Source organism: Asparagus officinalis, chromosome 3 (assembly GCF_001876935.1).
Source record: "Asparagus officinalis chromosome 3, Aspof.V1, whole genome shotgun sequence".
In the NCBI taxonomy this organism is placed as follows: domain Eukaryota; kingdom Viridiplantae; phylum Streptophyta; class Magnoliopsida; order Asparagales; family Asparagaceae; genus Asparagus; species Asparagus officinalis.
Window position 1 is genome coordinate 110,558,289 of NC_033796.1, and position 27,927 is coordinate 110,586,215.

A 27,927-nucleotide genomic window follows, 5' to 3' on the forward strand; every position below is an offset into this window, starting at 1 on the left:
CATGGTGGCACTTCAAACAGTGGTCGAAAATAAATGGAAAGTGAAGGGTGTCATGTCAGCTTTTTAGTCCTACATATAAAAAATATATAGAAAGTTAATGGACATAGAATAAAAGAGGAGAGAAATTAATTTTTTTTCCATCTTTTCGCTTTTCAAATGTGTTTTTTCAGTTTTTGAGTTATCACCTCACTACCTAATGCAGTCTTCGAGCTTGGACCACCTAACTTACAATTATGCGCATTTAATTGGATATCTCATTTAGATTATAAGTTTGGATAAGATAAATGTGATTCTCTGAGCTGCTTGGGTGTTTGGTTTTATTTACTCACGCTAACGCCTAATTCATTCTTTGGTTATTCATATATAAATCATCAAACTTTTTAGTTGTATATTTCAATTAACCACATCTTTTCATCTACCTGAATCTCCATGTTTCTTATCTAAAATAAGGGCTAAGTATTATATTTTACCCTCAAATCTTCGCTTATTTCAAAGGTACTCAAGTACCCAGTTTTTCATTTCAGGATGTTCGCATTTTTCAGTATCGCCTCCACCTCTAACTCGATTTAGGATGTGATGTTTATCTTAGTTTACACTAATGTATATCTCATTTTCAATAAAGACTTTTGAATATAAAATAAATAAATTAGATATATTTTATAAATATTTGAATACAAGTTTAATTAGTTAGAATGGCGAAATAAGAAAATATCAAATAACATTGGTCAGTACCCACGACCATGGATGCGTGCCAGAGTCCGGACCCGACCGTACCACTCTTAGCGATTGCGTGGGCCGGATTGGGTCATATCCCGACCTGAGATCATAGAAAGCGGCTCACACTCATTCTAAACCGGACCTGATCTGAATCCTGTGAGCCCAGACTGCCCAGTATAAGCATAGACCGTGCTGACGCCCCGCTACCCATACATAGCGTCTGTTTGCGGCAACACTAATAAGTAAATGTAAGTAAGATCGCATATTGGAGAAGTGACTTCACTTCTGTTTTTATTTTTCTCCATTGGTTTGAGCATTCAAAGTGTGCGTCGGAAATAAATGGAAAGTGATAGGGTGTAATGTCAGCTTTTTAGGCCTATTTTACTTGATATAAAAAATATATAGAAAGTTAATGGACATAGAGAAAGAGGAGAGAAATTATTTTTTTTTCATCTTTTCGCTTTTCAAATTGTTTTTTCAGTTTTGAGTTATCACCTCCACTACCTAATGCATCTTCGAGCTTCGACCACCTTAACTTCTAATTATGCGCATTTAATTGGATATCTCATTTAGATTATAAGTTCTGGATAAGGGTTATTTTTATTATGGTAAATAGTTCAAAAATCATGAAGTCCATCAAATTGAAAACGTAGAGCTTCACAATAGAGAAACGCAAACTTATAAAAGAAAAGAAAAGGTATGTACACTTCATAGAGGATCTATAAGTTTAATAATTTTTTAGATTAAAAGTTCATATATCTTAATATGGATAGCTTCGCATCACTAGAGAATGAATTATTTTCTTTCGAAAATTTTTCAATATATTAGCATCTTAAGAGTTAGTTTACAATGGTAAGAGAACATCATTCCATTTCAAGGACTACTTATTTTCACATAAGTGAGTGCCACTCAGCTGTCACAATAGTGGCCACCTCGCACACTCTCACATTTCTACTTTCCATCTACCAAATTTGAACTGTAAATAGGTTTTGCATCAAAACCACTTTCACTTTAACCTAAATGTTACTTAGCACCTTTAAGGCTACGTTTGGCAACAGAGTTAAGCGAGGGGTTAAATGAGACTTAACCCTCTTAACCTGCCAACCACAAAAAATCATATATAGGGTTAAGTGAGTTACACTCAATAATTTGCCAACATTAAAAGATAGAAGGGTTAAGTTTCCCCTCTAGAGGGGTTAAAAATGAGTTGAACCCTCAAAATGAGGGTTTACTAATACTCCCTATTTAGATGGAATAAGAGTTAACCCTTCTAATTATAGAAATAGTCAAAATTTATTGTTATTCCAAACACTAAAACTGATCATAAGCGCTAAATAAAACTTATTTAACGGTTTAATAATTTAGTTCTTAGGATTATCAAATGGGCTAAGTACATTTAATCCATTCTCTTTTAACCCTCTTCATTAACCCTTTGCAAACGGAGACTTAAAGCTTTTTTTTTTAATAAATACCACATTTATTTGCTAACATCATAATACCCCCCCCCCAAGCGTTTTCCTCATCACAGAACCCCCCAACCACCAAGAACGCTCCGCCCACTCGCTTCCCTCCTCAAAACAAAATCACCCTTAACCAGGCCCGGCTCGTGGGCGGAGCAACATAGAAGCGATCGCACAGGGCCGCCAAAAATTGGGGCCCCAAAACATCCATTCACCCCTATCCTACACGTCATTTTCTACTCTCAATGAATCTCGGCCGTCCATTCAATACCCAACACCCTAAATCCTTACTTCAACTCTCAGTCCCAGAGTTCAAGCTCCCCAACATCCACTCCACCCCCCTCTGGCCTCTCATGTCTCTCTCCTCCGTCTCTCCTCCGTTCCTCCTCTTTCCGCGGCTTCCGCTCACCACGACCCCGTGATCGCCGTCGCCCGTCGCCCAAGACTCACCCGCTCGCCTCGCCCCTCCCGGAAATCGCAGATTCTGAGATTCTCTCGCCCGAGTCGCACTCTTCGCGAGCTTCACACCGCGAGACGCCTCGCTCGCTGCCCGCGGCCGCGATCGCCACCGAACCTCGTCCTCGACGCCTCGTGTTCCCCCTTCACGCCGAGACTGGAGACTCAGAAGGAATAGGATCATCAGGTAACTCTCCAGTCTCCAAAATTTGAGAGCTTTCGGGCAAAAAAACCCCCTAATTTCGGTAGTGCAGGAATCCTATTGCTATTGATGAACTGGTTGCTAATATATGTGCACACTGTACTTGTGAAAAAAAAACCCTAATTTCGGTCGAGACTGGAGACTGTAAATTAATTTGCACACTGTACTTGTGAACACAACATGTCAACATATATGTGCTATTGATATACTGTAAATTAATTTGCACACTGTACTTGGAGAACTAAAAATCTTACAAAATATTTTACCAAAAGAAACAAAGATGGCTATTGATATACTGAATTTCTTAAAAATACGAAATTGTTTTCCAAATGCATGTATTGCTTATAGAATATTATTGACTATACATGTTACAGTCGCATCTGCAGAAAGAAGTTTTTTAAAATTAAAATTATTAAAATCTTATCTGAGATCGACCATGTCACAAGAAAGACTAAATGGACTAGCTTTGATATCTATTGAAAATGATTTTATAGATAAAATTGATGTTAAGGGCTTAATTAGTGATTTTGCAGCTAAAAATGCAAGGAGGACAATTTTTCGATGATACTTTTTTATGCTAAAAGCTTCGATATCTCTCATGAAGGTAAGCACATATACAAGAGAAACATAATATGCAAGTATTTTTTATTGTGGACTATTTGCTCTATTGGAAAGCTTTATTAATACAAGAGAAACATAATATGCAAGTATTTTTTATTGTGGACTATTTGCTCTATTGGAAAGCTTTATTAATGTGGGATTACATGCATTTATCTTATCAGTAATATTCAGGCGACCAAAGAGATGAAGAATGAGCAATAACACTTGAAAAGTATGTTAAAGACTATACAGATGCAAAAAATCAGGTAACATTTTAATGTCTGATCAGTAACATTTTGTTCCTTAGCATTTTAGGGATTCGAATTGGAATTTATTGATATTTTGTATATAGAGAAAGGTCCTGTGTTTACTTTTCGCACAGGGCCCCTAAAATCTCAGATCCGGCCCTGCCCTTAACCTATCAAACCCTGGCAAGCCCTCAACAAACTGGAGATTACCCGTGGCGGTCACAAACCCCACTTACCTCTCAACTTGTCGAAAAATACATGAGAAATTGGGCATGCGCCCATCTTCAAAACAGCATCATCTAACAAGAAGCTAATCAAAAGCCAAGCTTAACCATCTAATAAATAATTTCGAATCAATTACCATCTAATAAGATCGATCAAATCGAGCTTCATGATGGGGGTAGGGGCCGTGGAGGTTACCTCTCTTAGATCCGCATCGAATTCGCGGAGAGGGGGGGCAGAGATCTCCTGCGAATTCCTCGAACGAATTCTTGTTGGGAACTTTAGATCTAGCAATCCACTTCAGCTCGATCGATTGGCAGAGATCCCAGGTCAGACAGCCGAGGGGGAAACGGAGGATGAAAAGGAGAACGAAATCAACGAGACGCTTACCCTACCAGATCATCATCCCGAGATAACGGTGATGGTTAAATAATTTTTTTTAAAAAAAATAAAATAAAATTCAACAGAGGTAGAAGAAGAAGAAGATCAGCAGATCAGAGGCTGCGAAGAGATGATGGGGGCGGGGGGAGGGGAGTCGGGAAAACCCTAAAGATTGGATCTTTGATTGATGCTTTGTTTTTTTGTTTTTTGTTCCGTACTCCGTGGATGTGGGGCCCAGGTGGGAAATTAAAAAGAAAAATATCACAGTTTTTTGGATTTCCATCAACCCATGGGCCGAATAGATGCATGTTGGGCTGGTGCCATTATTATTTTTAATTAGATGCATAATTTTATGATTTTTTTTTTTATTTAACTCGAATAAATGTATGCTCGAGCTTGAGAAACCCCGTTGGGGTTTGAAAACTATTTAGACCCAACTAGCAATACAATCACGATTCCTATTAAATTAGGAATTGGGTAATTCTAATCAATTAAGGATTCTCAATTACTTCACGTATAATCAAGTTATAGGAGTTAAAGAAATTTGAACTTTTAATTTAAGAAAAATGACATTGATAAGGATTAGGGTTTATCTCACCTGTGTTCATATTTTTAATCCTGGATTTTGATTTTCTATTTTTTTCCCCTCGTTTCCAGACTCAAACCGCCTCTTTATACCCGTGTCAAAAATTGAGTTGGGGGTTGATTCTCACTAAACCCTTTTTAAATTTTAGTTTTAGCAGAGTAAATTAAACTCCAAGGTCAATTTTTCGTAGGGTGCAGGCTAGGGTGTACTTTAACTATTTTTTTTATCTGAAGCCTTTTGATATAGGAGAATTAATTATTATCTCTCCCAATATCTATGAGAAGTTTAACGTATTTATGATTTTTGGTATGAAAGACTGCAGGCTATATTTTTGGGCTTTTGTAGCTCTAATGGGCTTTGTGAATGTATGTTGGGCCATGATCTTTTTATTAGCTTAATTGCACTTAAATGCCCAACAATTTCTTCAGCTATGCGCTTTTGTAGCTTTACTTTTGCTCCAGGTAGCACTTACATGCCGCAAAACGTTTTACAATTGCACTTAAATACCCTCCTAGAAATTATCTCTGGAAATTCTTATTCGAACCCACATACTAATTATAGATGCTTTTAAGCCTTAATTTTTGCTAAATTTACTGTTGAAGCTAGCGTTAATTCATTTTAAACCTACTCTAATTCTAACGTTAAATGGAATTTCGATAGGTTTAATGGTGAATTTAACGATTATTAAGAGCTAAAATGTGTTCTAAAATTGGCATGTGATGGCCGTATGAAAAATTTGGGGAAATTCTCATTCCCACATAATTGAGGGTATTAAAGTGTAAATTTTAAACACTTTAAGGTATAAAGTGCCGCTAAAAACAATTGAGGATATACAAGTGCAAAGTAGAGGGAACTATACGGTACTTTAAGTGCTATCGAGCCTTATTGGATTGCGAGCTAGAAATAGGCCAGAGAACACACAAGGGAATTGTTTGCAATTTTAATCCTCTAAAATGGTCATATTTTTACATCAGATTTGATTATAATTTCTTCAAGATGATTTAGTTTTAGGGGCTGTTTGGTTGCACACTTTTTGAGAAAACTTTTCTCAAAACATCTGATAATGGTAAATTTGTAATTGAAAGTTTTCCAGAGAGTTCTGTAAATTGTGTTTGGTTCAACAAAAAATTTACAGAAATATTTTATATAAAATACCAAAACCTACCAAATTTTACAAAAAATAATTTCCTCTCAAAATGAGGGGAAATCACTAGAAATCTGACACATACCATATTTAATTAAAAACCTACCAAATCTTGTCATTTTCTATAAAGTTATGAGCTATTTTCTTGTTTTGAACCAAACAAGCAAAGTACAAAAAACAAATAGGCCATTAAGAGTAGTCGTCGCTTAACCAATAAACCGAATAAAATAGTGCAGGGACCGTTACGTAATCACAACCATTAATTATCTAGTTGATGGTTATGATTTTTTTTTTCTTTTGAGTGTAAATAGATACGGTGATTTAGATTGAGGAGCGAAGTAGAGTCTCTGGATAGCCCACGATCAGCGCCTGGCCGCCGCCGCCCAACGACGAAGTCACCTCCTCCCACTCGTTCTCCTCCTCGTCGAGCCTGAACACGCTAACGTACTGGCTCTCCCGTTCCACGAAAACCGACGTGAGTCTCCCGTTACGCTCAACGAGGGAGCAGCGCAGAACGTCGCCGCCATCGTGCACGGGGCTCGGCCTGTCGAGGACACGCCACTCGCCCCGGGAGGGGTCGAACGTCGCGAGGCTTCCGTCGCTGGCCAGGCGGTAGAACCTCCCGTTGCGGAGCACGGGGCGGCTCGAACCCGACGGGTACTCGAACGGGCGGCCATGCTCGAGTGAGAGGCCGGACGTCAAAGGCTTTCCGATGCTCGAGGTCTTCATACCTGTCAGAGTTTTGAAAATCGATTATCGATCAGAAGCTCAAGAAAACTAGTTCCCTCTCTCTCTCTCTCTCTCTTGCTGACTAGCTATGGGTCGATATATATATATAGAGAGAGAGAGAGAACTAATCCAACTTCTAATACGATCAGGATTCTAATTGGAACTTTCCTCCGGTTCTAATAAAAGAAAAATTATGGAGACTCCCTAGCTAATCCTGATTCTATTAGCTAGAAATCCCAAATTGTAGTCAAAATCATGGTCCAAAACTTATAAAAACCCCGCAGCCTTTCTAATTAATACAATCAGGATTCTATTAGAAATCACAACGACATTGAGAAATCACAATTAGAAAACTAGCTCCAGCTCAATCTTGCAACAGATATCGGTTTGTAAATTGCATTAGCCATCGTGTTTCTTTTTTTTGTTTCTCTCTCTCGATCATGATTTCTACGAGAATTAATTGTAGTAGTTGGGAAATTAGTGATAATCTAGGAAATTTATTAAAATCTGCCTCAAGTATTGACTTACTACTTACTTACTTGCAAACATCTTATTGTGTAACAACCATAAATTATTAAATTGTAATGCTCCTCTGTAATTTTAACAGATTCATGAGAGAAATTCGACCGATTTCTCGTTGGTATTTTGTTTCCTTCGGAAAACAGTTTCATGCGTTCGTATTGCAAAAGAAATCCAAACTGAGCAGGATCTGAACAAAGCTGGAGCTCTCATGACTGCAATAATGATCTCGGACAGAGCAGGATGCTCTTAACAATGTGATCGGGTTAAATGGAAAATTTTACGGGGTCACACTCCGCGAGAACCTTGTTCTCATACATACTGCTCCATGCCCTAAAACCTCTTTCGTCGAAGCAGGGAGGCCCGAATTTTTGCCTGGAATACGTGCGTGTGTGCATTCCATGGTTGAATCCTGCGGAGATATTTTTCTCGTCGTGAGGAATCTGTTGCTGGGGGAGCCGAACAGAAGCTGGCATTGGTATTTACAAGATGGAGTTTGAGAAGAAAGCATGGGAGCCAGTGAGTGATATTGGCGATCGAGTTTTTTCGTTGGCGGAGACTGTTCAGTATCGTGTTCGGTAAGCAATCTGGGACTAAAGGGAAGCTGCATATACTATGTTGGAAACTGCATATACTATGTTGAAGGCAGCGATCTGTGCACTGCTGACATGGATGAAGGGACTGTGATGGTGGACAGGCCATGGCCATGCACAAACCTGAGTGATTCATGCTTTTCGCCCTTCTGGATTTTACCACCTGCAGTTTGAAGAGGAGGAAAACGGCGAAGTGTTTTTTTTTTGTTCTTATTAAAGAAAAACATAATTCTGCAAAAAGTAACTTTCTGAGGAAATCTTACTCCTTTGGGCTGATACCAAATACTGTAGAGATAACTTTTTTTTTGTCTGCCATACTTGTACTCCTCTTCACTTTCTATAGAATAGCAGCATGTACTTGCACCCTTGCAAGTCAATGGAATACTCTGAGGAGCAAAACAGCATCTGCCATCAAACTCTTTCTCTTCTGCAGGTACCATCTCTGGATGTCCATGAGGTCTAGTGCATGCTATCTTCATGTTTGAATCGTTAATGAGATTTATGTTTGAATTCTAAGCTATCTTCATGTTCGCGATCTAACAGATATCTTTTCTTTTGCCCAGCTGTTACACACGACAAGAAAACGATGCAGAAAGTCGCTTATCAAGAACAAACCATTCATGACCAAAAGGATCGCTACAAATAGTGTCAGAGCAGGTTTAATCTGCAAATCAAATGTATGCACTCAAACCATTCAGTTTTACTCCAGATCCAATGCAAGATGACATAGTTCGTGATGACTCGAAATGCACGAAACTGAGCATCACAGATGTCACACACAAATAAAGTTTCAACAAATGTATAGAACAAGTACATTACAAAAAATATCATAGAAGTCCCCAAAATTCTTCCTGAAGGTATATATAACACATGATACATTCCTGTAAGTAATAGCGTAGTGTTAATAATCAGAAATAAAGTACATTTCAGCGCATCAAACTAATCAACTAAACATTACATTTTATAAAATAAGGATACAGACTGTTGAAAAATTAACTATTTGGGAATTTATTAACTCATTTGCAATTTTCCTAATTTTGATGTAAAACAACAAACCAAATAGTTAGTGTTTTGTTTTTTACCATAACTATCTTGGAGATTGTTTTATATATGTAAATCTCAAATAGTTATGTTTTTTATTTGAATTCGACTTATATATGTACTTCATTCACTACTACAAAGTTTTTTGTGGACATTTTGCTTATTTGCAACGGTTGTTTTATAAGATTTATAGACATTATAATGACCTTTTTAAAAGAAAGGTTGTAGTTTGAGTTTATCATGATATCGGTTTATGAATATAGTTGGAAGTTTATATCTAATCAAAAGTGAATAAATGAAGTTCTTCACTAAAACCTTTTTGAGTCATAAAAGGTTAAAGGCAATATCTTTTCTTCTGAAAATTCAAGTATGACTATTGTGTGAAGAATTAAAGTATATGAGAAATTATTTTCTTTTTAATCGATCAAAAAAGAAAAATCTAAGTGTATACTTGTATTCAATTATAACCATTGGCGCGTATATTTTTTATAAAAAATTCCCAAACACATATAACCGTGATGTCACAGGAAGTCCGATGGAAGAGACGAAAGAATCGATGTCAGGCCTGAGCCACGTCTCCTACCATGAGGAAGATGACATATTCTCACAAACTATTGTCGGTTTGAATGGGAGTGGATTCTCTGTTAGAGATGTGCCTGAAATTGAAAATGTAGAGAACTTGCTGGCCATCTCCGCTAGGATGGGTTCTCGCGCACGGCCAAGACTCTCCCCCTGTTGTTTCTTGCTGAGCCCTGCAACCTTATCTGAATCTTGAAGATACTGAGGGCCGCAGGGATCACAAGCTCATACTATCTTCATCCCCAAATAACCCTGATTATGACGTGATGCTCGCTGACTTCAACAACCAGCGAGTTCACTTCTGCAACCTAGGATCTGAACAAAGTTGGATTCCTCACGACTGCAATAAAAATCTCGGAGAGGAGGATGCTCTTAACAATGTCATCAGGTTAAATGGAAAATTTTACGGGATCACGCTCCGCAAGAACCTTGTACTTATACATACTGCTCCTTGCCCTGAAACCTCTTTTGTCAGAGTTGAGAGACCCGAACTATTGCCTGGAATATGCGCATCTGTGGAGTCCCATGGTTGAATCCTGCGGAGATATTTTTCTCGTCATGAGGAATTTGCTGCTGGGGAGTCGAACAGAAGCTGGCATTGGTATTTACAAGATGGACTTTGAGAAGGAAGCGTGGGAGCCAGTGAGGGAAATTGGCGATCGAGTTTTCTTTCTGAGCGACTGGCTGTTCAACATCCTGTTTGGCAAGCAAGCTGGGATTGAAAGGGAACTGCATCCGTTATGTCGAGGATGGCGATTTGTGCACTTTTGACATGGATGAAGGGACGTTGATGGCGGACCGGCCTCGGTCATGTACGAACCTGACTGATTCATGCTTTTCACCTTTCTGGATTCTACCATCTTCAATTTGAAGAGGGAGGCTGCGTATTTAGACTGAAATTACATGGATTAGTCATGTGATGTGTTAAGAACTGTGTATCAGTGTTTAGATTGAAATTACATGGATTAGATGGTTGCATGGTTGCGTTTCGTATGGTCTGCTGTAATATGGTAAGGGTGATAGTATTCTACATGGACAGCTGAAAAGCACGTCGCTCTGCTTCATTGATGCATTTTGACAAACAGATTGGTACAATGTGAAACACAGCAACGAACATGCTGCACGCTTGCTATTATCCCGTTGAGGCATTCCTACAAACACTTGGGCACCAATGATGCTTCAAACATGATGCAGGCACGGGAGAAGAATTAAGTGGGGGAGAAGAATGGCAGGAGAGCTCGGAACAGGTCGGGGGCCTGGTCATCAGGTTTTCAAGAGAGAATATCGCCAGATTGCTTTTTTTTAGGGGGCCGGCGGTTAATTAACATGGGGTTTATAACTAATTAGCTACAAAAGGTTAGTTTAGTCAGTATAGCGGGTCAGTTTTCAGTGAAGGGCGGGCATACTGAAATGAAAACTGGAGACTTGGGGGTGCCTTCAGTAATAAGCAAAGATTTGAGGGGTAAATATTGAAGCAACCCTTGTTTTAGGAAGACATGGTAGATTCAGGGGTGTAGATTGAAAAAGATGTGGTTTGATTTGGAACTAACTTAAAAGTTGGAGGATTTATATATGATTAACAAAGATTGGATTGGGGGTCTAGCGTGAAAAATAAAAGTCAAACACCCAAGAGCTCAGAGAATCGCATTTAGCTTTTTAGAAGGGCTGAGAACTCCATCGAAAATACAATCGGAGATCAAAAGAGAAGGAAACGATGGGTAAAGACAAAATCCAAAAGCAAAAGAAGGTGCCAAAGAGCAGTAAGTTTATTCTCCTCAACCTATGAAAAAATCATACCTCATATTAATCATGGTTCAGGCTTCTTAAGGGCCCAGTGTGCTCCCACATGGAGCAAGATCTCCTTGAGGGAGTTGAAAAGCTCCCCACAAAACTTGCAAAAAAAATGGATAGGATCTACAAGAATGAGGTGAGTGATTAACTAAGAATGATCAAAGACTTTTTTTCATAGGTTGAGGAGAATAAACTTACTGCTCTTTGGCACCTTCTTTTGCTTTTGGATTTTGTCTTTACCCATCGTTTCATTCTCTTTTGCTCTCCGGTTGTATTTTTGATGGAGTTCTCAGCCCTTCTAAAAAGCTAAATGTGATTCTCTGAACTCTTGGGTATTTGGCTTTTATTTCTCACGCTAGACCCCCAATCCAATCTTTGTTAATCATATATAAATCATCCAAACTTTTAAGTTAGTTTCAAATGAAACTACATCCTTTTCAATCTATACCCCTGAATCTACCATGTCTTCCTAAAAAAAAGGCTGCTTCTATATTTACCCTTCAAATCTTTGCTTATTTCCAAAGGTACCCCCCAAGTCCCCAGTTTTCATTTCAGCATGCTCGTCCTTCATTTCAATCATCCCTCCCACCTCTCACATCGATTTAGGATGTGATGTTTATCTTAGTACAACATGTATGTATCATTTTCAATAAAGAGTTTGAAATAGGAAATAAATAAATTAGATATAATTTTATAAATATGAATACAAAGTTAATATAGTTTGAAGTGGAAAAATGAAAATATCAAAATAAACATTGGTCGACCCACGACCCATGGATCGTGACCAGGTCCGACCCGACCCGGCCCACTCTTAGGCGAGTCGTGGGCCGGATTGGGTCCAATCCCAGACCTGGAATCATAGAAGCAGGCTCAACTCATTCTGACCCGGACTTGACCCTGAATCCTGTGAGCCCAGACCGCCCAGTCATAAGCCTGGACCGGCTCGGCCCCCGCTACCCATCTACATAGGTCTTGTTTGGCAACCAAAAAGTAAATGGAAGACGGATCGCATATTGTAAGGTGACTTCACTTTCTGTTTTTTATTTTTCTCCATTTGGCACTTCAAAAGTGGTCCGAAAAATAAATGGAAAGTGAAGGGTGTCATGTCAGCTTTTTAGCCTATTTTACTTGATATAAAAAATATATAGAAAGTTAATGGACATAGAAGAAAAGAGGAGAGAAATTAATTTTTTTTTCATCTTTTTCGCTTTTCAAATTGTTTTTTCAGTTTTTGAGTTATCACCCCCACCCCAGTAGCGTTTCCCTCATCACAGAACCCCCAGCCACCAAGAACCCCGCACTCGCTTCCCTCCTCAAAACAAATCACCCTAACCTATCAAACCCTGGCAAACCCTAAACAAACTGGAGATTACCCGTGGCGGTCACAAACCCCACTTACCTCTCAACTTGTCGAAAAATACATGAGAAATTGGGCATGCGCCCATCTTCAAAACAGCATCATCTAACAAGAAGCTAATCAAAAGCCAAGCTTAACCATCTAATAAATAATTTCGAATCAATTACCTAATAAGATCGATCAAATCGAGCTTCATGATGGTGGGGTAGGGGCCGTGGAGGCTACCTCTCTTAGATCCGCATCGAATTCGCGGAGGGCGGGGCAGAGATCTCCTGCGAATTCCTCGAACGAAACCAACGAGAACGAAATCAACGAGACGCTTACCTTACCAGATCATCATCCCGAGAATTCTCATAATAATAACGGTGATGGTTAAATAATTTTTTTCAAAAAAATAAAATAAAATTCAACAGAGGTAGAAGAAGAAGAAGATCAACAGATCAGAGGCTGCGAAGAGATAACCCTAAAAGATTGGATCTTTGACTGAGGGAAAAAGTTCAATTGCATTCCTTGACCAAAACAAATAGGCCATTAAGATCTAATCACCTCTGTCTGGGGATCGATTCGGAGGAGAAACGCTGAATCCGTCGGTCGAATCCATGGCGGCAATTTTTATTGGAAACGGGGAAACGAGATCACCACATTCTTCGATTTTGGATAAAAACTAGGGTTTTTTTTTTCCTCTCCTTTTTTTATTTACGAGGTTTTTGATTCTTTTCCCCTTCGACTCGTACCGCCTTTTAGTAATAGTGTTCCGAGTTGAGCAAGTTTTGGACTGTAGTGTTATTTTTTCAGAAAACCCCTATTATTTTTTAGTTTTAGCACAGAGATTGAAACAGCTGTAAGTGAATCATTAATGAAGTAAATTACGCGAAAATGCTCTTTGGCTCGCCACCCCCCAGCTCGCTCTCAACTCGCAGAGAGCAGAGCAGGGGGTGGGGCCCACAGCTGGGCCCACAGCTGGGCCCACAGCTGTGGCCCCGTCCCCCTGCTCCGCTCTCTGCGAGTTGAGAGCGAGCTGGGGGGGGAGCGAGCCAAATAGCATCGCTGAGACGTACCTAATTTTTTAGGTAAAAATGCTACGTAGCTGATTCAGCTATGTAAAAACTCATTTTCTTTTTTTTTTATAATTAGCTCACTATTTTCTTATTTAAATAATTTGGATCCTCCCCGGTACGAAAAAAATACTGTAAGATTAATTCGAAGCTTACAAATAATGGACAACCCGTGCAAAATGGAATGTCAGCTCATATACATTTTTTCTACATATGTATATGTATGTATTTTTATATACTTATACTATACTGATATAAGTATACTCATGTAATTATATGGTATACGTATATATATTTAGATATAATATATTTATATATAACAATACTTACAACTATATTATATATACTTATAAATACTTATATATAGTATTCTTCTACATAATAATACTTATAACCACATATGTTGGAGGCGGACGGAGCCGAGGAAGGGTCGGGGAGGAGGAGAATATACAGATGAGGAGGAAGGAGGAGGGGAGGAGAGGAGGAGAGGAGGGGAGGTCATGGGCCAGATTAGGGTCAGCTTGAGGAGGAAAGATATTGGGTTTTAAATTGGGAAAGAATTTCTTGGGCAGTGGGGCCTCTACACTGTTTGGGGGTTGGTTACACTTATGTTTCAATTTAAAGGCTTGGGGGTTATGATTTTGGGGCTGTAGAGGGGGATGCATAGGCCAACTTTTTTTGGTTCCTCCAAGCAAAATTTCCCATTTAATTAACATTATATTGCTATTTAGTCCCTCAAATACTATTACTTATTCTACATTAGCCCCTCCCCCGTTATTCTGTCTAATGTTTCCAATCCGTGTTTGATCAATTGTTTTCCCCCCTGGTGGTTTGATACATCTCCGCTCCCGGGTGAGTTGTCAACCTTGGTTGGTTAGGTGGAAGAGATAACTAGTTAAATATAATTTACTATAGGGTAAAGTGGAGGTTACTATAGGGTAATAAAGTGCAATTAAGCCTCATTAGGTTACTAATTTTACTGTTGGAGCTAACGTTATCCTTTTTAAACCTACTCTAATTCTAATGTTAAATAGAATTTTGATAGGTTTAATGGTAAATTTGACGGTTATTAAGAGTTAAAATGTGTTCTAAAATTGGCATGTGATGGCCCTATGAAAAATTTGGGGAAATTCCCATTCCCACGTAATTGAGGGTATTAAAGTGTAAATTTTAAAAACTTAAAGTATGAAGCACCGCTAAAAACAATTGAGGGTATACAAGTGTAAAGTAGAGGGAACTATCTCTATGGTTCACAATTTTAATCATCTTAAATGGTCATCTATTTACATCAGAGTTGATTATAATTTCTTCAAGATTGACTAAGTTTTAGGATACAACAAAGAGCCATGTGCAGATACACCTCTAACACAAAGAGGAATAACTACCTCTTGCACTTAAATTTATGTTTAACATGTAAAAAATTGAAGGGAAAAAAATCCGATGGAAAAAAAACACTGATTGTTGCAAAAAAAAAAAAACACTGATTGTCACAGGAAGTCCGATGGAAGGGACGAAAGAATCGATGTCAGGTCCGAGCCTCGTCTCCGACCATGAGGAAGATGACAAATTCTCACAAACTACTGTCGGCTTGAATGGGAGTGGATTCTCTGTTGGAGATGTGCCTGAAATTGAAAATGTAGAGAATTTGCTGGCCATCTCCGCTAGGATGGGTTCTCGCGCACGGCCAAGACTCTCCCCCTGTTGTTTCTTGCTGAGCCCTGCAACCTTATCTGAATCTTGAAGATACTGAGGGCCGCAGGGATCACAAGCTCATACTATCTTCATCCCCAAATAACCCTGATTGTGTCGTGATGCTCGCTGACTTCAACAACCCGCGAGTTCACTTCTGCAACCTAGGATCTGAACAAAGTTGGATTTCTCACGACTGCAATAAAAATCTCGGAGAGGAGGATGCTCTTAACAATGTCATCGGGTTAAATGGAAAAATTTACGGGATCACGCTCCGCAAGAACCTTGTACTTATACATACTGCTCCCTGCCCTGAAACCTCTTTTGTCAGAGTAGAGAGACCCGAACTATTGCCTGGAATATGTGCATCTGTGGATTCCCATGGTTGAATCCTGCAGAGATATCTTTCTCGTCATGAGGAATTTGCTGCTGGGGAGCCGAACAGAAGCTGGCATTGGTATTTACAAGATGGACTTTGAGAAGGAAGCGTGGGAGCCAGTGAGGGAAATTGGCGATCGAGTTTTCTTTCTGAGCGACTGGCTGTTCAACATCCTGTTTGGCAAGCAAGCTGGGATTGAAAGGGAACTGCATCCGTTATGTCGAGGATGGCGATTTGTGCACTTTTGACATGGATGAAGGGACGTTGATGGCGGACCGGCCTCGGTCATGTACGAACCTGACTGATTCATGCTTTTCACCTTTCTGGATTCTACCATCTTCAATTTGAAGAGGGAGGCTGCGTATTTAGACTGAAATTACATGGATTAGTCATGTGATGTGTTAAGAACTGTGTATCAGTGTTTAGATTGAAATTACATGGATTAGATGGTTGCATGGTTGCGTTTCGTATGGTCTGCTGTAATATGGTAAGGGTGATAGTATTCTACATGGACAGCTGAAAAGCACGTCGCTCTGCTTCATTGATGCATTTTGACAAACAGATTGGTACAATGTGAAACACAGCAACGAACATGCTGCACGCTTGCTATTATCCCGTTGAGGCATTCCTACAAACACTTGGGCACCAATGATGCTTCAAACATGATGCAGGCACGGGAGAAGAATTAAGTGGGGGAGAAGAATGGCAGGAGAGCTCGGAACAGGTCGGGGGCCTGGTCATCAGGTTTTCAAGAGAGAATATCGCCAGATTGCTTTTTTTTAGGGGGCCGGCGGTTAATTAACATGGGGTTTATAACTAATTAGCTACAAAAGGTTAGTTTAGTCAGTATAGCGGGTCAGTTTTCAGTGAAGGGCGGGCATACTGAAATGAAAACTGGAGACTTGGGGTTGCCTTTGGTAATAAGCAAAGATTTGAGGGGTAAATATCGAAGCAGCCCTTGTTTTAGGAAGACATGGTAGATTCAAGGGTGTAGATTGAAAAAGATGTGGTTTGATTTGGAACTAACTTAAAAGTTGGAGGATTTATATATGATTAACAAAGATTGGATTGGGGGTCTAGCGTGAAAAATAAAAGTCAAACACCCAAGAGCTCAGAGAATCGCATTTAGCTTTTTAGAAGGGCTGAGAACTCCATCGAAAATACAATCGGAGATCAAAAGAGAAGGAAACGATGGGTAAAGACAAAATCCAAAAGCAAAAGAAGGTGCCAAAGAGCAGTAAGTTTATTCTCCTCAACCTATGAAAAAAAAGTCTTTGATCATTCTCAGTTAATCACTCACCTCATTCTTGTAGATCCGATCTAGTTTTTTTACAAGTTTTGTGGGGAGTCCTTCAACTCCCTCAGGGAGATCTTGCTCTATGCGGGAGCACACTAGATCCTTAAAAAGCCTGAACCATGACTAATATGATGTATGAGTTAGGTCATCAAATGTTCGTTTAACGCAGTCTATTTCCTTTTTCCACTCATTTCATCAAACACTTGGCATGCATCAATCTGAATCCAAATCATACCTCATATTAATCATGGTTCAGGCTTCTTAAGGGCCCAGTGTGCTCCCACATGGAGCAAGATCTCCTTGAGGGAGTTGAAAAGCTCCCCACAAAACTTGCAAAAAAAAATGGATAGGATCTACAAGAATGAGGTGAGTGATTAACTGAGAATGATCAAAGACTTTCTTCATAGGTTGAGGAGAATAAACTTACTGCTCTTTGGCACCTTCTTTTGCTTTTGGATTTTTTTCTTTATCCATCGTTTCCTTCTCTTTTGCTCTCCGATTGTATTTTCGATGGAGTTCTCAGCCCTTCTAAAAAGCTAAATGTGATTCTCTAAGCTCTGAGCTCTTGGATGTTTGGCTTTTATTTCTCACGCTAGACCCTCAATCCAATCTTTGTTAAATCATATATAAATCATCCAAACTTAGTTAGTTTCAAACGAAACCACATCCTTTTCAATCTATACCCCTGAATCTACCATGTCTTCCTAAAACAAGGGCTGCTTCTATATTTACCCCTCAAATCTTTGCTTATTTCCAAAGGTACCTCCCAAGTCCCCAGTTTTCATTTCAGCATGTCCGCCCTTCATTTCAGTCATCCCTCCCACCTCTCACATCGATTTAGGATGTGATGTTTATCTTAGTACATCATGTATTATGCCAGCACCATCAAGTTTAAAGCAATAAAAACAAGTCTAAACAAAACCAAATACTTCCAACTCTGGAGTTCTTAACTTAACAAAATATATTCTAATTCCTAATCAGGTCCACAACATAAACCAAACTAAACATGATTATGTAACGATAAGATTTTTTGCATATAGTGATTGCAAAGTGCAAACCTAATTTCAAAAAAATCAACTATTAACTGAAAACTAAAAACTAAGGTTAATCAATATCAAGTAATAACTAAAAGTAATTATCTCACCTACACAACTAACCCATAAATTAATCTCTCTACTCTAATTCGATGGCAGATCTTTAAAAATGAAGTTGAAGGGTAAAGTAACATAGCGACAAGTTTGATGTGATTTTTAGAGTAATACATAACTGAAGCTAATCAAAAGCCAAGCTTAACCATCTAATAAATAATTTCGAATCAATTACCATCTAATAAGATCGATCAAATCGAGCTTCATGATGGTGGGGTAGGGGCCGTGGAGGCTACCTCTCTTAGCGAATTCCTCGAACGAAACCGAGCTCGTTGATCTAGATTCTAGTAATAACTCGCTTCAGCTCGATCGATTGGCAGAGATCAGATCAAACAGCCGAGGAAAAAACGGAGGATGAGAAAGGAGAACGAAATCAACGAGACGCTTACCTTACCAGATCATCATCCCGAGAATTCTCATAATAATAACGGTGATGGTTAAATAATTTTTAAAATAAAAATAAATTTCAACAGAGCGAGGGGGTGTGGAGGGGGGTTGTGTCGGGAAACCCTAATAAGAGCAACTCCAATGTATTATTGGACATATGCTTTTTCAAAGGGGGCACTCCAACCACCCCCAAGCTCTATTTGTATTTTCAATTGATGATTTCTTTTATAATATTTTTAATAGGTTTAAAAATATAAAATGTTAACAAATTATATGAATTAATTTAAAATATAAAATATATTATAAATTAATACTAAAAGTATAATATATAATATACTCATTATTTAAATAAAATTAATTATCTTTAATAAATTGATAAAAAGACATAGATAAAAGCTTTTAAATTTTAAAAAACAGAAAATATAGCATAATATTCGGAATAACCTTCACAGCTACTCCGAATGATGAAATTTTATATATTACATTCAGCAGCATTACATAGAAAAATAAAGTACATGAAAAAAAACTAAAAATCGGGTAGGCCATTTCCTCCATATCCACCGCTTCTGTAGTCAGGTATTCCGTATTGACTTCCTACATAACTATATTCACTTCGAAATGCATTGATTGAACATTTGTGGGAAAGACATGGAAATGAAGCGATGTAAATTTTTTTACTAATGAAATAATGACTTTTTCTTTTTTATTTACTTGGTTATTGAAATTTTATATTTCAATTAATATTATTCAATATTGGTCTCATTTTAAAGATATCGACAAAACATTTCCAACTGTAAAACTTTTATTTAAAAATAATTAGTAGAAATAAACTTATGTTGATTTTAAGTTGAATATCTAAAAATAATTAGTTAGTTAGAAGGATAATATTGTTATTTTTTAGGGGGAATAGTGAAATAGAGGGGGCTGCATATTTGGAGCAAAAACTCCAAATATGCAGCCGAGTGGGAATTTTTGCAGCCAAGCTCCAAAATTTGGAGTTCGGTTGGATGCCAACCGGGCTGCATTTTGGAGAAATGCAGCCCGGTTGGAGCTGCTCTAAAGATTGGATCTTTGATTGATGCTTTGTTTTTTGTTTTTTGTTTTTTGTTCCCCCCTCCGTGGATGTGGGGCCCAGGTGGGAAATCTACTATTTGTTGGCAAAATGTGGGGCCCACGTCTTGCCACAGTTGTTGGTGAAGAGGTCACTTCACAACGGCGTGAGAGCATCTCCAACAATGATCTTAGGTTTTTCCTATATTTGAGGAGCAAATCTCTCATCATAGGAAATATGGAGCCAAATAATGAGCAAGTGCTCTAACAATGCTCCTCAAATGGCTTCGTATCTCATAAGAAGTATGAGAGGGGGGAATTGCTCCAGCAATGCTCCTTATGTTGAGACTAAATATAGAGAGTCATTTCTTATTTTTGACTTGGAATACCAAATCATAAGCCCTATATTTAGTCTTCATTATAGGGAGCTTGTTGGAGTCATTTTTTCCCCTCATACTCCCTAAATTTACTCAAGGACATGAGATAAGGGAGCTCTTGGAGATGCTGTGAGGGGTCATTAATTGCCCAAAGGTGAATACAACCTTTTTTCACCTTTGCCTTTTTCGCAGATTTTATTTATGAGTAGATCGATTGGGAAAACACTTTTTTCTCATTATTTGGTTCCTCGGCCTTTTATATTTTGATGATTAATGAATTTAGTCTATTTAACATTATATTGCTATTTAGTCCCTCAACCTTTTACTTATTATACATTAGCCCCTAACCTGTTATTCTGCCTAATGTTTTTAACCCATGTTTGATCGGTTGTTTTTCCTCTGCGCGGTTTGACTACATCATCTACTCCCGATTAGTCGTCACCCAGCCTCCGTATCAAAATCGGTTGGATTATTCGGTAACTTAAACAGAGTGGTATGGCTGAATAATCATGACGATGTAGACAATTACGAGGACCAATCTGAAGTAAATACTAAGATTTGGAAAATTAAATAAAAATTCCAAAGATTTTGAGGGACAAAGTTCAAAATATCCACTGTTTTTATAAAAAAATCTGCCTAAAGATCGTTTCACTGGACTGAGATAAGATTTAGGTAGGCTGTGTTTGGCAAAACTAGCTGAAAGCTGCGAGATTATAGCTGAAAGCTGTTAAGCTAGCTGAAAGCTGTGAAATTGTAGCTGAAAGCTGTTAGCTGTGTAGCTAGCTGATTAACTAGAGCTGTTTGGCAAAAGTAGCTGTACAACTAGCTTAAGTTTGTTAAATGACTAAAAAAGACATGCAATATTATTGATATAAAATTAGAATTATTAGGGGAAAAAACGGAAAATAAAAATTAGCAGCTCCTTCCCAAAGACAAACGCTACTTAAGGTAGCTTTTCAAAAGCTACTTGAGGTAGCTTTTCAAAAGCTACTTGTAAAAGACACAATCTCTAAAATAATCTCCTCCTATTTTTGGTCACCAAACAGCTCTACTAGCTTATTGACCAAGTCGATAAGACACAAGCTCTTAGATAAGATACTTTTTTTGGTTGCCAAACAGTGCCTAGTCTATCTCTCGATGTCTAGCATTTTGCATATATTTGTTGTACATATATTAAGCATGCAAGGGGACAATGTGGAAATCCCTTGAGTAGCTTCAGATAGGTCCCATAAACTTTTTTTTTTATAAACCCAAAAATATCACAGTTTTTTGGGTTTCAATCAACCCATGGGCCGAATAAATGCATGTTGGGCTGGTGCCATTATTATTTTTAATTAGATGCATAATTTTATGGTTTTTTTTAAATTTAATTCGAATAAACGTATGCTCGAACTCGAGAAACCCCGTTGGGGTTTGAAAACTATTTAGACCCAACTAGCAATACAATCGCGATTCCTATTAAATTAAGAATTGGGTAATTCTAATCAATTAAGGATTCTCAATTACTTTACGTAGCGTCTTAAATGTCTACGATCATCAGATGCTTGTCAAATTAGAAATCCTTACGTGGACTACAAAGCTTTTAAGTTATAATCAAATCGAATGAGTTAAAGAAATTTGAACTTTTAATTTAAGAAAAAGGACATTGATAGGGATTAGGTTTTATCTCACCGGTGTTCATATTTTTAATCCAGAATTTTGATTTTCTATCCCCCCCCCTCGTTTCTAGACTCAAACCGCCTCTTTAAACCCCGTGTCAAAATTGAGTTGGGGGTTGATTTTCACTAAACCCTTTTATTATTTTAGTTTTAGCAGAGTAAATTAAACACCGAGGTCAATTTTTCGTAGGGTGCACTGCAGGCTAGATTTTTGGGCTTTGTAGCTCTAATGGGCTTGCGAATGTATGTTGGGCTGGTCTTATCCGATGATATTTTTCTAGGCTTAATTGCACTTAAATGCCCAACAGTTTCTTCAGCTATGCACTTATGTAGCTTTACTTTAGCTCCAGGTAGCACTTACATGCCGTAAAACGTTTTACAATTTGCACTTAAACACCCAACTCAATTTTAACTTTCAGGTAGCACTTACATGCCGTAAAACGTTTTACAATTTGCACTTAAACACCCAACTCAATTTTAACTTTCTTGAACTAAAAAAAGGAAAATGCACCTTACTTTTGCTGGTCTAATCCGATGATACTTTCAGCCACATTACATTTTGAAAATAACAATATAAGTTGAATCATGTTAACTTTCTTGAACCAGATGAGAGATACAAAAATATTTATTAAATAAAAATATAAAAAAAAAAATTACAAGTAACACCATCACATTTAAAGCGTAGAAAAGACATTACCATGGGGTTGCGTTTTACTGCTCATCTCTCCACCTCAATCAAGAATGTTAATGCCGTTCTTTTTTCCCGCTTTTTTCCTGCTTTCTTGGTTTTTCCGAGGGATTTCAAGAATGGGGTTCCTATTATTAAAAATAACAATCGAACATCTCAAAACGAAGAATGCTAGACATTTTTCTTCTTCTTCTTTTTTCCAGCTTTTTCCCTCTTTTTTCCCCCGATTTTCTTGTTTTTTCGGAGGGATTTCAAAAATCAGGACGGGGGGTCCTATTAACTTGTAGGGTTTTGGGGGACTTGTAGGGTTTTGGGGGACTTGTAGGGTTTTGGGGGACTCGTAAGGTTTTTGGGGGTCTAGACCGTGCAGTGCTCGAGGTGGCAGAAATTGGGTTGTTTAGAGGCTGAGGACGTTTAAAGTGTGGGCCGCCTGGTTGAAACAATTTCCTAAGAAGATTTCTTGAAAAAACGTGTCACAAAGTATGTATTATTGGTATAAGATTGCTTTAATCCTATGCTGTTATGACTGAACGATGTTGTGATTTACTTTTGAGTGTCTAAATTTATTTATTTTTATCATAATTTACGGTTTTGCGTTCTTATAGTTTTTCTTTACATGAATGATATGATGTGACATGCTTGTTATTTACCATATTTAAATTGTAGATTCATGTTAATGTATTAAAATTAATATGATTGGATTGTATTTTATGAATTTAAGATCATAAATGCATGTTCTATATGAATCAAAATAAATAAAAATTAAAAATCGTAATTATTTGCATGTACAGATGGCAGTTGAATAAATTCAATGTTTATGAAATATTGATCACGCTAGAAAATTTTATAAGAAATGAGTTTAAGATGGAATTTCATATACTTAATTAAATTACATATTTGTAAAAAAAAATTTTAAAAATTTGGTTACATTTTTATGTATGAGTTTAATAAAAGCAACATAGTGCACGTGCATTGCATGTGTTCATACATTTTTTTTAACTTTCAAAAGAGTCTATCGACATGAAAACGACAAAGTGACTTGGGTGGGGTGGGGTGGGGTGGGGAGTAAAGTATTTGAAAGAATTTTGAGTGTTTGTTGTAATAGTAAAATGTAATTTTGGGGGGAAATGCACCTTACTTTTGCTGGTCTAATCCGATGATACTTTCAGCCACATTACATTTTGAAAACAAAAAATATAAGTTGAATCATGTTAACTTTCTTGAACCAGATGAGAGATACAGAAATATTTATTAAATAAAAATATAAAAAAATTACAAGTAACACAATCACATTTAAAGCGAAGAAAAGACATTACCATCGGGTTGGGTTTTACTGCTCATATCTCCGCCTCAATCAAGAATGTTAATGTCGTTCTTTTTTCCCGCTTTTTTCCTGTTTTCTTGGTTTTTCCAAGGGATTTCAAGAATGGGGTTCCTATTATTAAAAATAACAATCGAACATCTCAAGACGAAGAATGCTAGACGTTTTTCTTCTTCTTTTTCCAACTTTTTCCCTCTTCCCCCCCCCCCCCCACGATTTCCTAAGAAGATTTCTTAAAAAACGTGTCACAAAGTATGTATTATTGGTATAAGATTGCTTTAATCCTATGCTGTTATGACTGAACGATGTTGTGATTTACTTTTGAGTGTCTAAATTTATTTATTTTTTATCATAATTTACGGTTTTGCGTTCTTATAGTTTTTCTTTACATGAATGATATGATGTGAAATGCTTATTATTTACCATATTTAAATTGTAGATTCATGCTAATGTATTAAAATTATTATGATTGGATTGTATTTTATGAATTTAAGATCATAAATGCATGTTCTATATGAATCAAAATATATAAAAATTAAAAATCGTAATTATTTGCATGTACAGATGGCAGTTGAATAAATTCAATGTTTATGAAATATTGATCATGCCAGAAAATTTTATAAGAAATGAGTTTAAGATGGAATTTCATATACTTAATTTAATTACATATTTGTAATATTTTTTAAAAAAATTTGGTTACATTTTTAGGGACCTGTGACTTCGCTTTGTATTTATTTCCAGACGCTTAGCGTATTGGATTGAGAAGAAAAGAAAAAGAAAAAAAAATAAAAGCGTATATTTCTTCTCGATCTAATACGTCGCGGGCTTGTTCACGTTCCGATTCCCTGGTATTTTGGGAAGCGGGGCGTGACAACAAAGCTTTTAAGTTATAATCAAATCGAATGAGTTAAAGAAATTTGAACTTTTAATTTAAGAAAAAGGACATTAATAGGGATTAGGTTTTATCTCACCGGTGTTCATATTTTTAATCCAGAATTTTGATTTTCTATCCCCCCCCCTCGTTTCTAGACTCAAACCGCCTCTTTAAACCCCGTGTCAAAATTGAGTTGGAGGTTGATTTTCACTAAACCCTTTTATTATTTTAGTTTTAGCAGAGTAAATTAAACACCAAGGTCAATTTTTCGTAGGGTGCACTGCAGGCTAGATTTTTGGGCTTTGTAGCTCTAATGGGCTTGCGAATGTATGTTGGGCTGGTCTTATCCGATGATCTTTTTCTAGGCTTAATTGCACTTAAATGCCCAACAGTTTCTTCAGCTATGCACTTATGTAGCTTTACTTTAGCTTCAGGTAGCACTTACATGCCGTAAAACGTTTTACAATTTGCACTTAAACACCCAACTCAATTTTAACTTTCTTGAACTAAAAAAAGGAAAATGCACCTTACTTTTGCTGGTCTAATCCGATGATACTTTCAGCCACATTACATTTTGAAAATAACAATATAAGTTGAATCATGTTAACTTTCTTGAACCAGATGAGAGATACAAAAATATTTATTAAATAAAAATATAAAAAATAAAAAAAATTACAAGTAACACCATCACATTTAAAGCGTAGAAAAGACATTACCATGGGGTTGGGTTTTACTGCTCATCTCTCCGCCTCAATCAAGAATGTTAATGTCGTTCTTTTTTCCCGCTTTTTTCCTGCTTTCTTGGTTTTTCCGAGGGATTTCAAGAATGGGGTTCCTATTATTAAAAATAACAATCGAACATCTCAAAACGAAGAATGCTAGACATTTTTCTTCTTCTTTTTTTCCAGCTTTTTCCCTCTTTTTTTCCCCCGATTTTCTTGTTTTTTCGGAGGGATTTCAAAAATCAGGACGGGGGGTCCTATTAACTTGTAGGGTTTTGGGGGACTTGTAGGGTTTTGGGGGACTCGTAAGGTTTTTGGGGGTCTAGACTGTGCAGTGCTCGAGGTGGCAGAAATCGGGTCGTTTAGAGGCTGAGGACGTTTAAAGTGTGGGCCGCCTGGTTGAAACAATTTCCTAAGAAGATTTCTTGAAAAACGTGTCACAAAGTATGTATTATTGGTATAAGATTGCTTTAATCCTATGCTGTTATGACTGAACGATGTTGTGATTTACTTTTGAGTGTCTAAATTTATTTATTTTTATCATAATTTACGGTTTTGCGTTCTTATAGTTTTTCTTTACATGAATGATATGATGTGAAATGCTTGTTATTTACCATATTTAAATTGTAGATTCATGTTAATGTATTAAAATTAATATGATTGGATTGTATTTTATGAATTTAAGATCATAAATGCATGTTCTATATGAATCAAAATAAATAAAAATTAAAAATCGTAATTATTTGCATGTACAGATGGCAGTTGAATAAATTCAATGTTTATGAAATATTGATCACGCTAGAAAATTTTATAAGAAATGAGTTTAAGATGGAATTTCATATACTTAATTTAATTACATATTTGTAAAAAAAAATTTAAAAAATTTGGTTACATTTTTATATATGAGTTTAATAAAAGCAACATAGTGCACGTGCATTGCATGTGTTCATACATTTTTTTTTAACTTTCAAAAGAGTCTATCGACATGAAAACGAGAAAGTGACTTGGGTGGGGTGGGGTGGGGTGGGGAGTAAAGTATTTGAAAGAATTTTGAGTGTTTGTTGTAATAGTAAAATGTAATGTTGGGGGGAAATGCACCTTACTTTTGCTGGTCTAATCCGATGATACTTTCAGCCACATTACATTTTGAAAACAACAATATAAGTTGAATCATGTTAACTTTCTTGAACCAGATGAGAGATACAGAAATATTTATTAAATAAAAATATAAAAAAAATTACAAGTAACACAATCACATTTAAAGCGAAGAAAAGACATTACCATCGGGTTGGGTTTTACTGCTCATATCTCCGCCTCAATCAAGAATGTTAATGCCGTTCTTTTTTCCCGCTTTTTTCCTGTTTTCTTGGTTTTTCCAAGGGATTTCAAGAATGGGGTTCCTATTATTAAAAATAACAATCGAACATCTCAAGACGAAGAATGCTAGACGTTTTTCTTCTTCTTTTTCCAACTTTTTCCCCCTCTAAAATGGTTTGCAATTTTAATCCTCTAAAATGGTCATCTATTTACATCAGATTTGATTATAATTTCTTCAAGATGACTTAGTTTTAGAATATAACAAAGAGCTATGTGCAGATACACCTCTAACACAAAGAGGAATAACTACCTCTTGCACTTAAATTTATGTTTAACATGTAAAAAATTGAAGGAAAAAAAATTCGATGGACAAAAAAGCACTGATTGTTGCAAAAAAAAGCACTGATTGTCACAGGAAGTCCGAAGGAAGAGACGAAAGAATCGATGTCAGGCCTGAGCCACGTCTCCTACCATGAGGAAGATGACATATTCTCACAAACTATTGTCGGTTTGAATGGGAGTGGATTCTCTGTTAGAGATGTGCCTGAAATTGAAAATGTAGAGAACTTGCTGGCCATCTCCGCTAGGATGGGTTCTCGCGCACGGCCAAGACTCTCCCCCTGTTGTTTCTTGCTGAGCCCTGCAACCTTATCTGAATCTTGAAGATACTGAGGGCCGCAGGGATCACAAGCTCATACTATCTTCATCCCCAAATAACCCTGATTATGACGTGATGCTCGCTGACTTCAACAACCAGCGAGTTCACTTCTGCAACCTAGGATCTGAACAAAGTTGGATTCCTCACGACTGCAATAAAAATCTCGGAGAGGAGGATGCTCTTAACAATGTCATCGGGTTAAATGGAAAAATTTACGGGATCACGCTCCGCAAGAACCTTGTACTTATACATACTGCTCCCTGCCCTGAAACCTCTTTTGTCAGAGTAGAGAGACCCGAACTATTGCCTGGAATATGTGCATCTGTGGATTCCCATGGTTGAATCCTGCGGAGATATTTTTCTCGTCATGAGGAATTTGCTGCTGGGGAGCCGAACAGAAGCTGGCATTGGTATTTACAAGATGGACTTTGAGAAGGAAGCGTGGGAGCCAGTGAGGGAAATTGGCGATCGAGTTTTCTTTCTGAGCGACTGGCTGTTCAACATCTTGTTTGGCAAGCAAGCTGGGATTGAAGGGGAACTGCATCCGTTATGTCGAGGGAGGCTGCGTATTTAGATTGAAATTCCTATTAACTTGTAGGGTTTTGGGGGACTTGTAGGGTTTTGGGGGACTCGTAGGGTTTTTGGTGGTCTAGACTGTGCAGTGCTCGAGGTGGCAGAAATC

General features: G+C 37.5%; 2 protein-coding genes and 1 long non-coding RNA gene across 6 annotated transcripts; all 3 read right to left on the reverse strand.

The window, feature by feature from the left end:
- Positions 7,333-8,314, reverse strand: LOC109835745. The gene is made up of 2 exons (XM_020403756.1): positions 8,121-8,314; positions 7,333-8,020 (listed from the first exon to the last, which is right to left on the reverse strand). Exons 1-2 carry the CDS (start codon positions 8,295-8,297, stop codon positions 7,598-7,600), a joined length of 600 nt encoding a protein of 199 aa, XP_020259345.1. The 5' UTR covers positions 8,298-8,314; the 3' UTR covers positions 7,333-7,597.
- LOC109835746 lies at positions 8,641-13,344 on the reverse strand. 4 transcript variants are annotated; one of them, XR_002245691.1, is made up of 3 exons: positions 13,172-13,344; positions 12,793-12,897; positions 8,641-8,738 (listed from the first exon to the last, which is right to left on the reverse strand). XR_002245691.1 is itself a non-coding variant. In XM_020403757.1 (3 exons), the coding sequence occupies exons 1-3, from the start codon at positions 13,224-13,226 to the stop codon at positions 10,083-10,085; spliced, it is 390 nt and encodes a 129-aa protein (XP_020259346.1). In that variant the 5' UTR covers positions 13,227-13,344; the 3' UTR covers positions 9,427-10,082. The 4 variants fall into 4 exon arrangements, 1 of the variants encoding a protein (XP_020259346.1); XM_020403757.1 differs by lacking the exon at positions 8,641-8,738 and adding an exon at positions 9,427-10,370 and having other exon boundaries at positions 12,851-12,897; XR_002245692.1 differs by lacking the exon at positions 13,172-13,344 and having other exon boundaries at positions 12,851-12,924.
- On the reverse strand, positions 15,036-17,882 carry LOC109835747. Its single transcript, XR_002245693.1, has 2 exons — positions 16,186-17,882; positions 15,036-16,118 (listed from the first exon to the last, which is right to left on the reverse strand). It is a non-coding gene; the product is annotated as an uncharacterized LOC109835747 (long non-coding RNA).

Excerpts from the sequence above, each read along its gene's own strand:
- LOC109835745 (XM_020403756.1), bottom strand. The coding sequence starts at position 8,297 with ATGGTACCTGCAGAAGAGAAAGAGTTTGATGGCAGATGCTGTTTTGCT. Across the intron at positions 8,021-8,120 it reads TTTGGTATCAGCCCAAAGGA|GTGGTAAAATCCAGAAGGGC; the intron begins GTAAGATTTCCT and ends TTCAAACTGCAG.
- LOC109835746 (XM_020403757.1), bottom strand. The coding sequence starts at position 13,226 with ATGGATTCGACCGACGGATTCAGCGTTTCTCCTCCGAATCGATCCCCA. Across the intron at positions 12,898-13,171 it reads GAATCGATCCCCAGACAGAG|GAGATCTCTGCCCCGCCCTC; the intron begins GTGATTAGATCT and ends AGGAATTCGCAG. Across the intron at positions 10,371-12,850 it reads TCGATGCGGATCTAAGAGAG|TCTAAATACGCAGCCTCCCT; the intron begins GTAGCCTCCACG and ends ATGTAATTTCAG.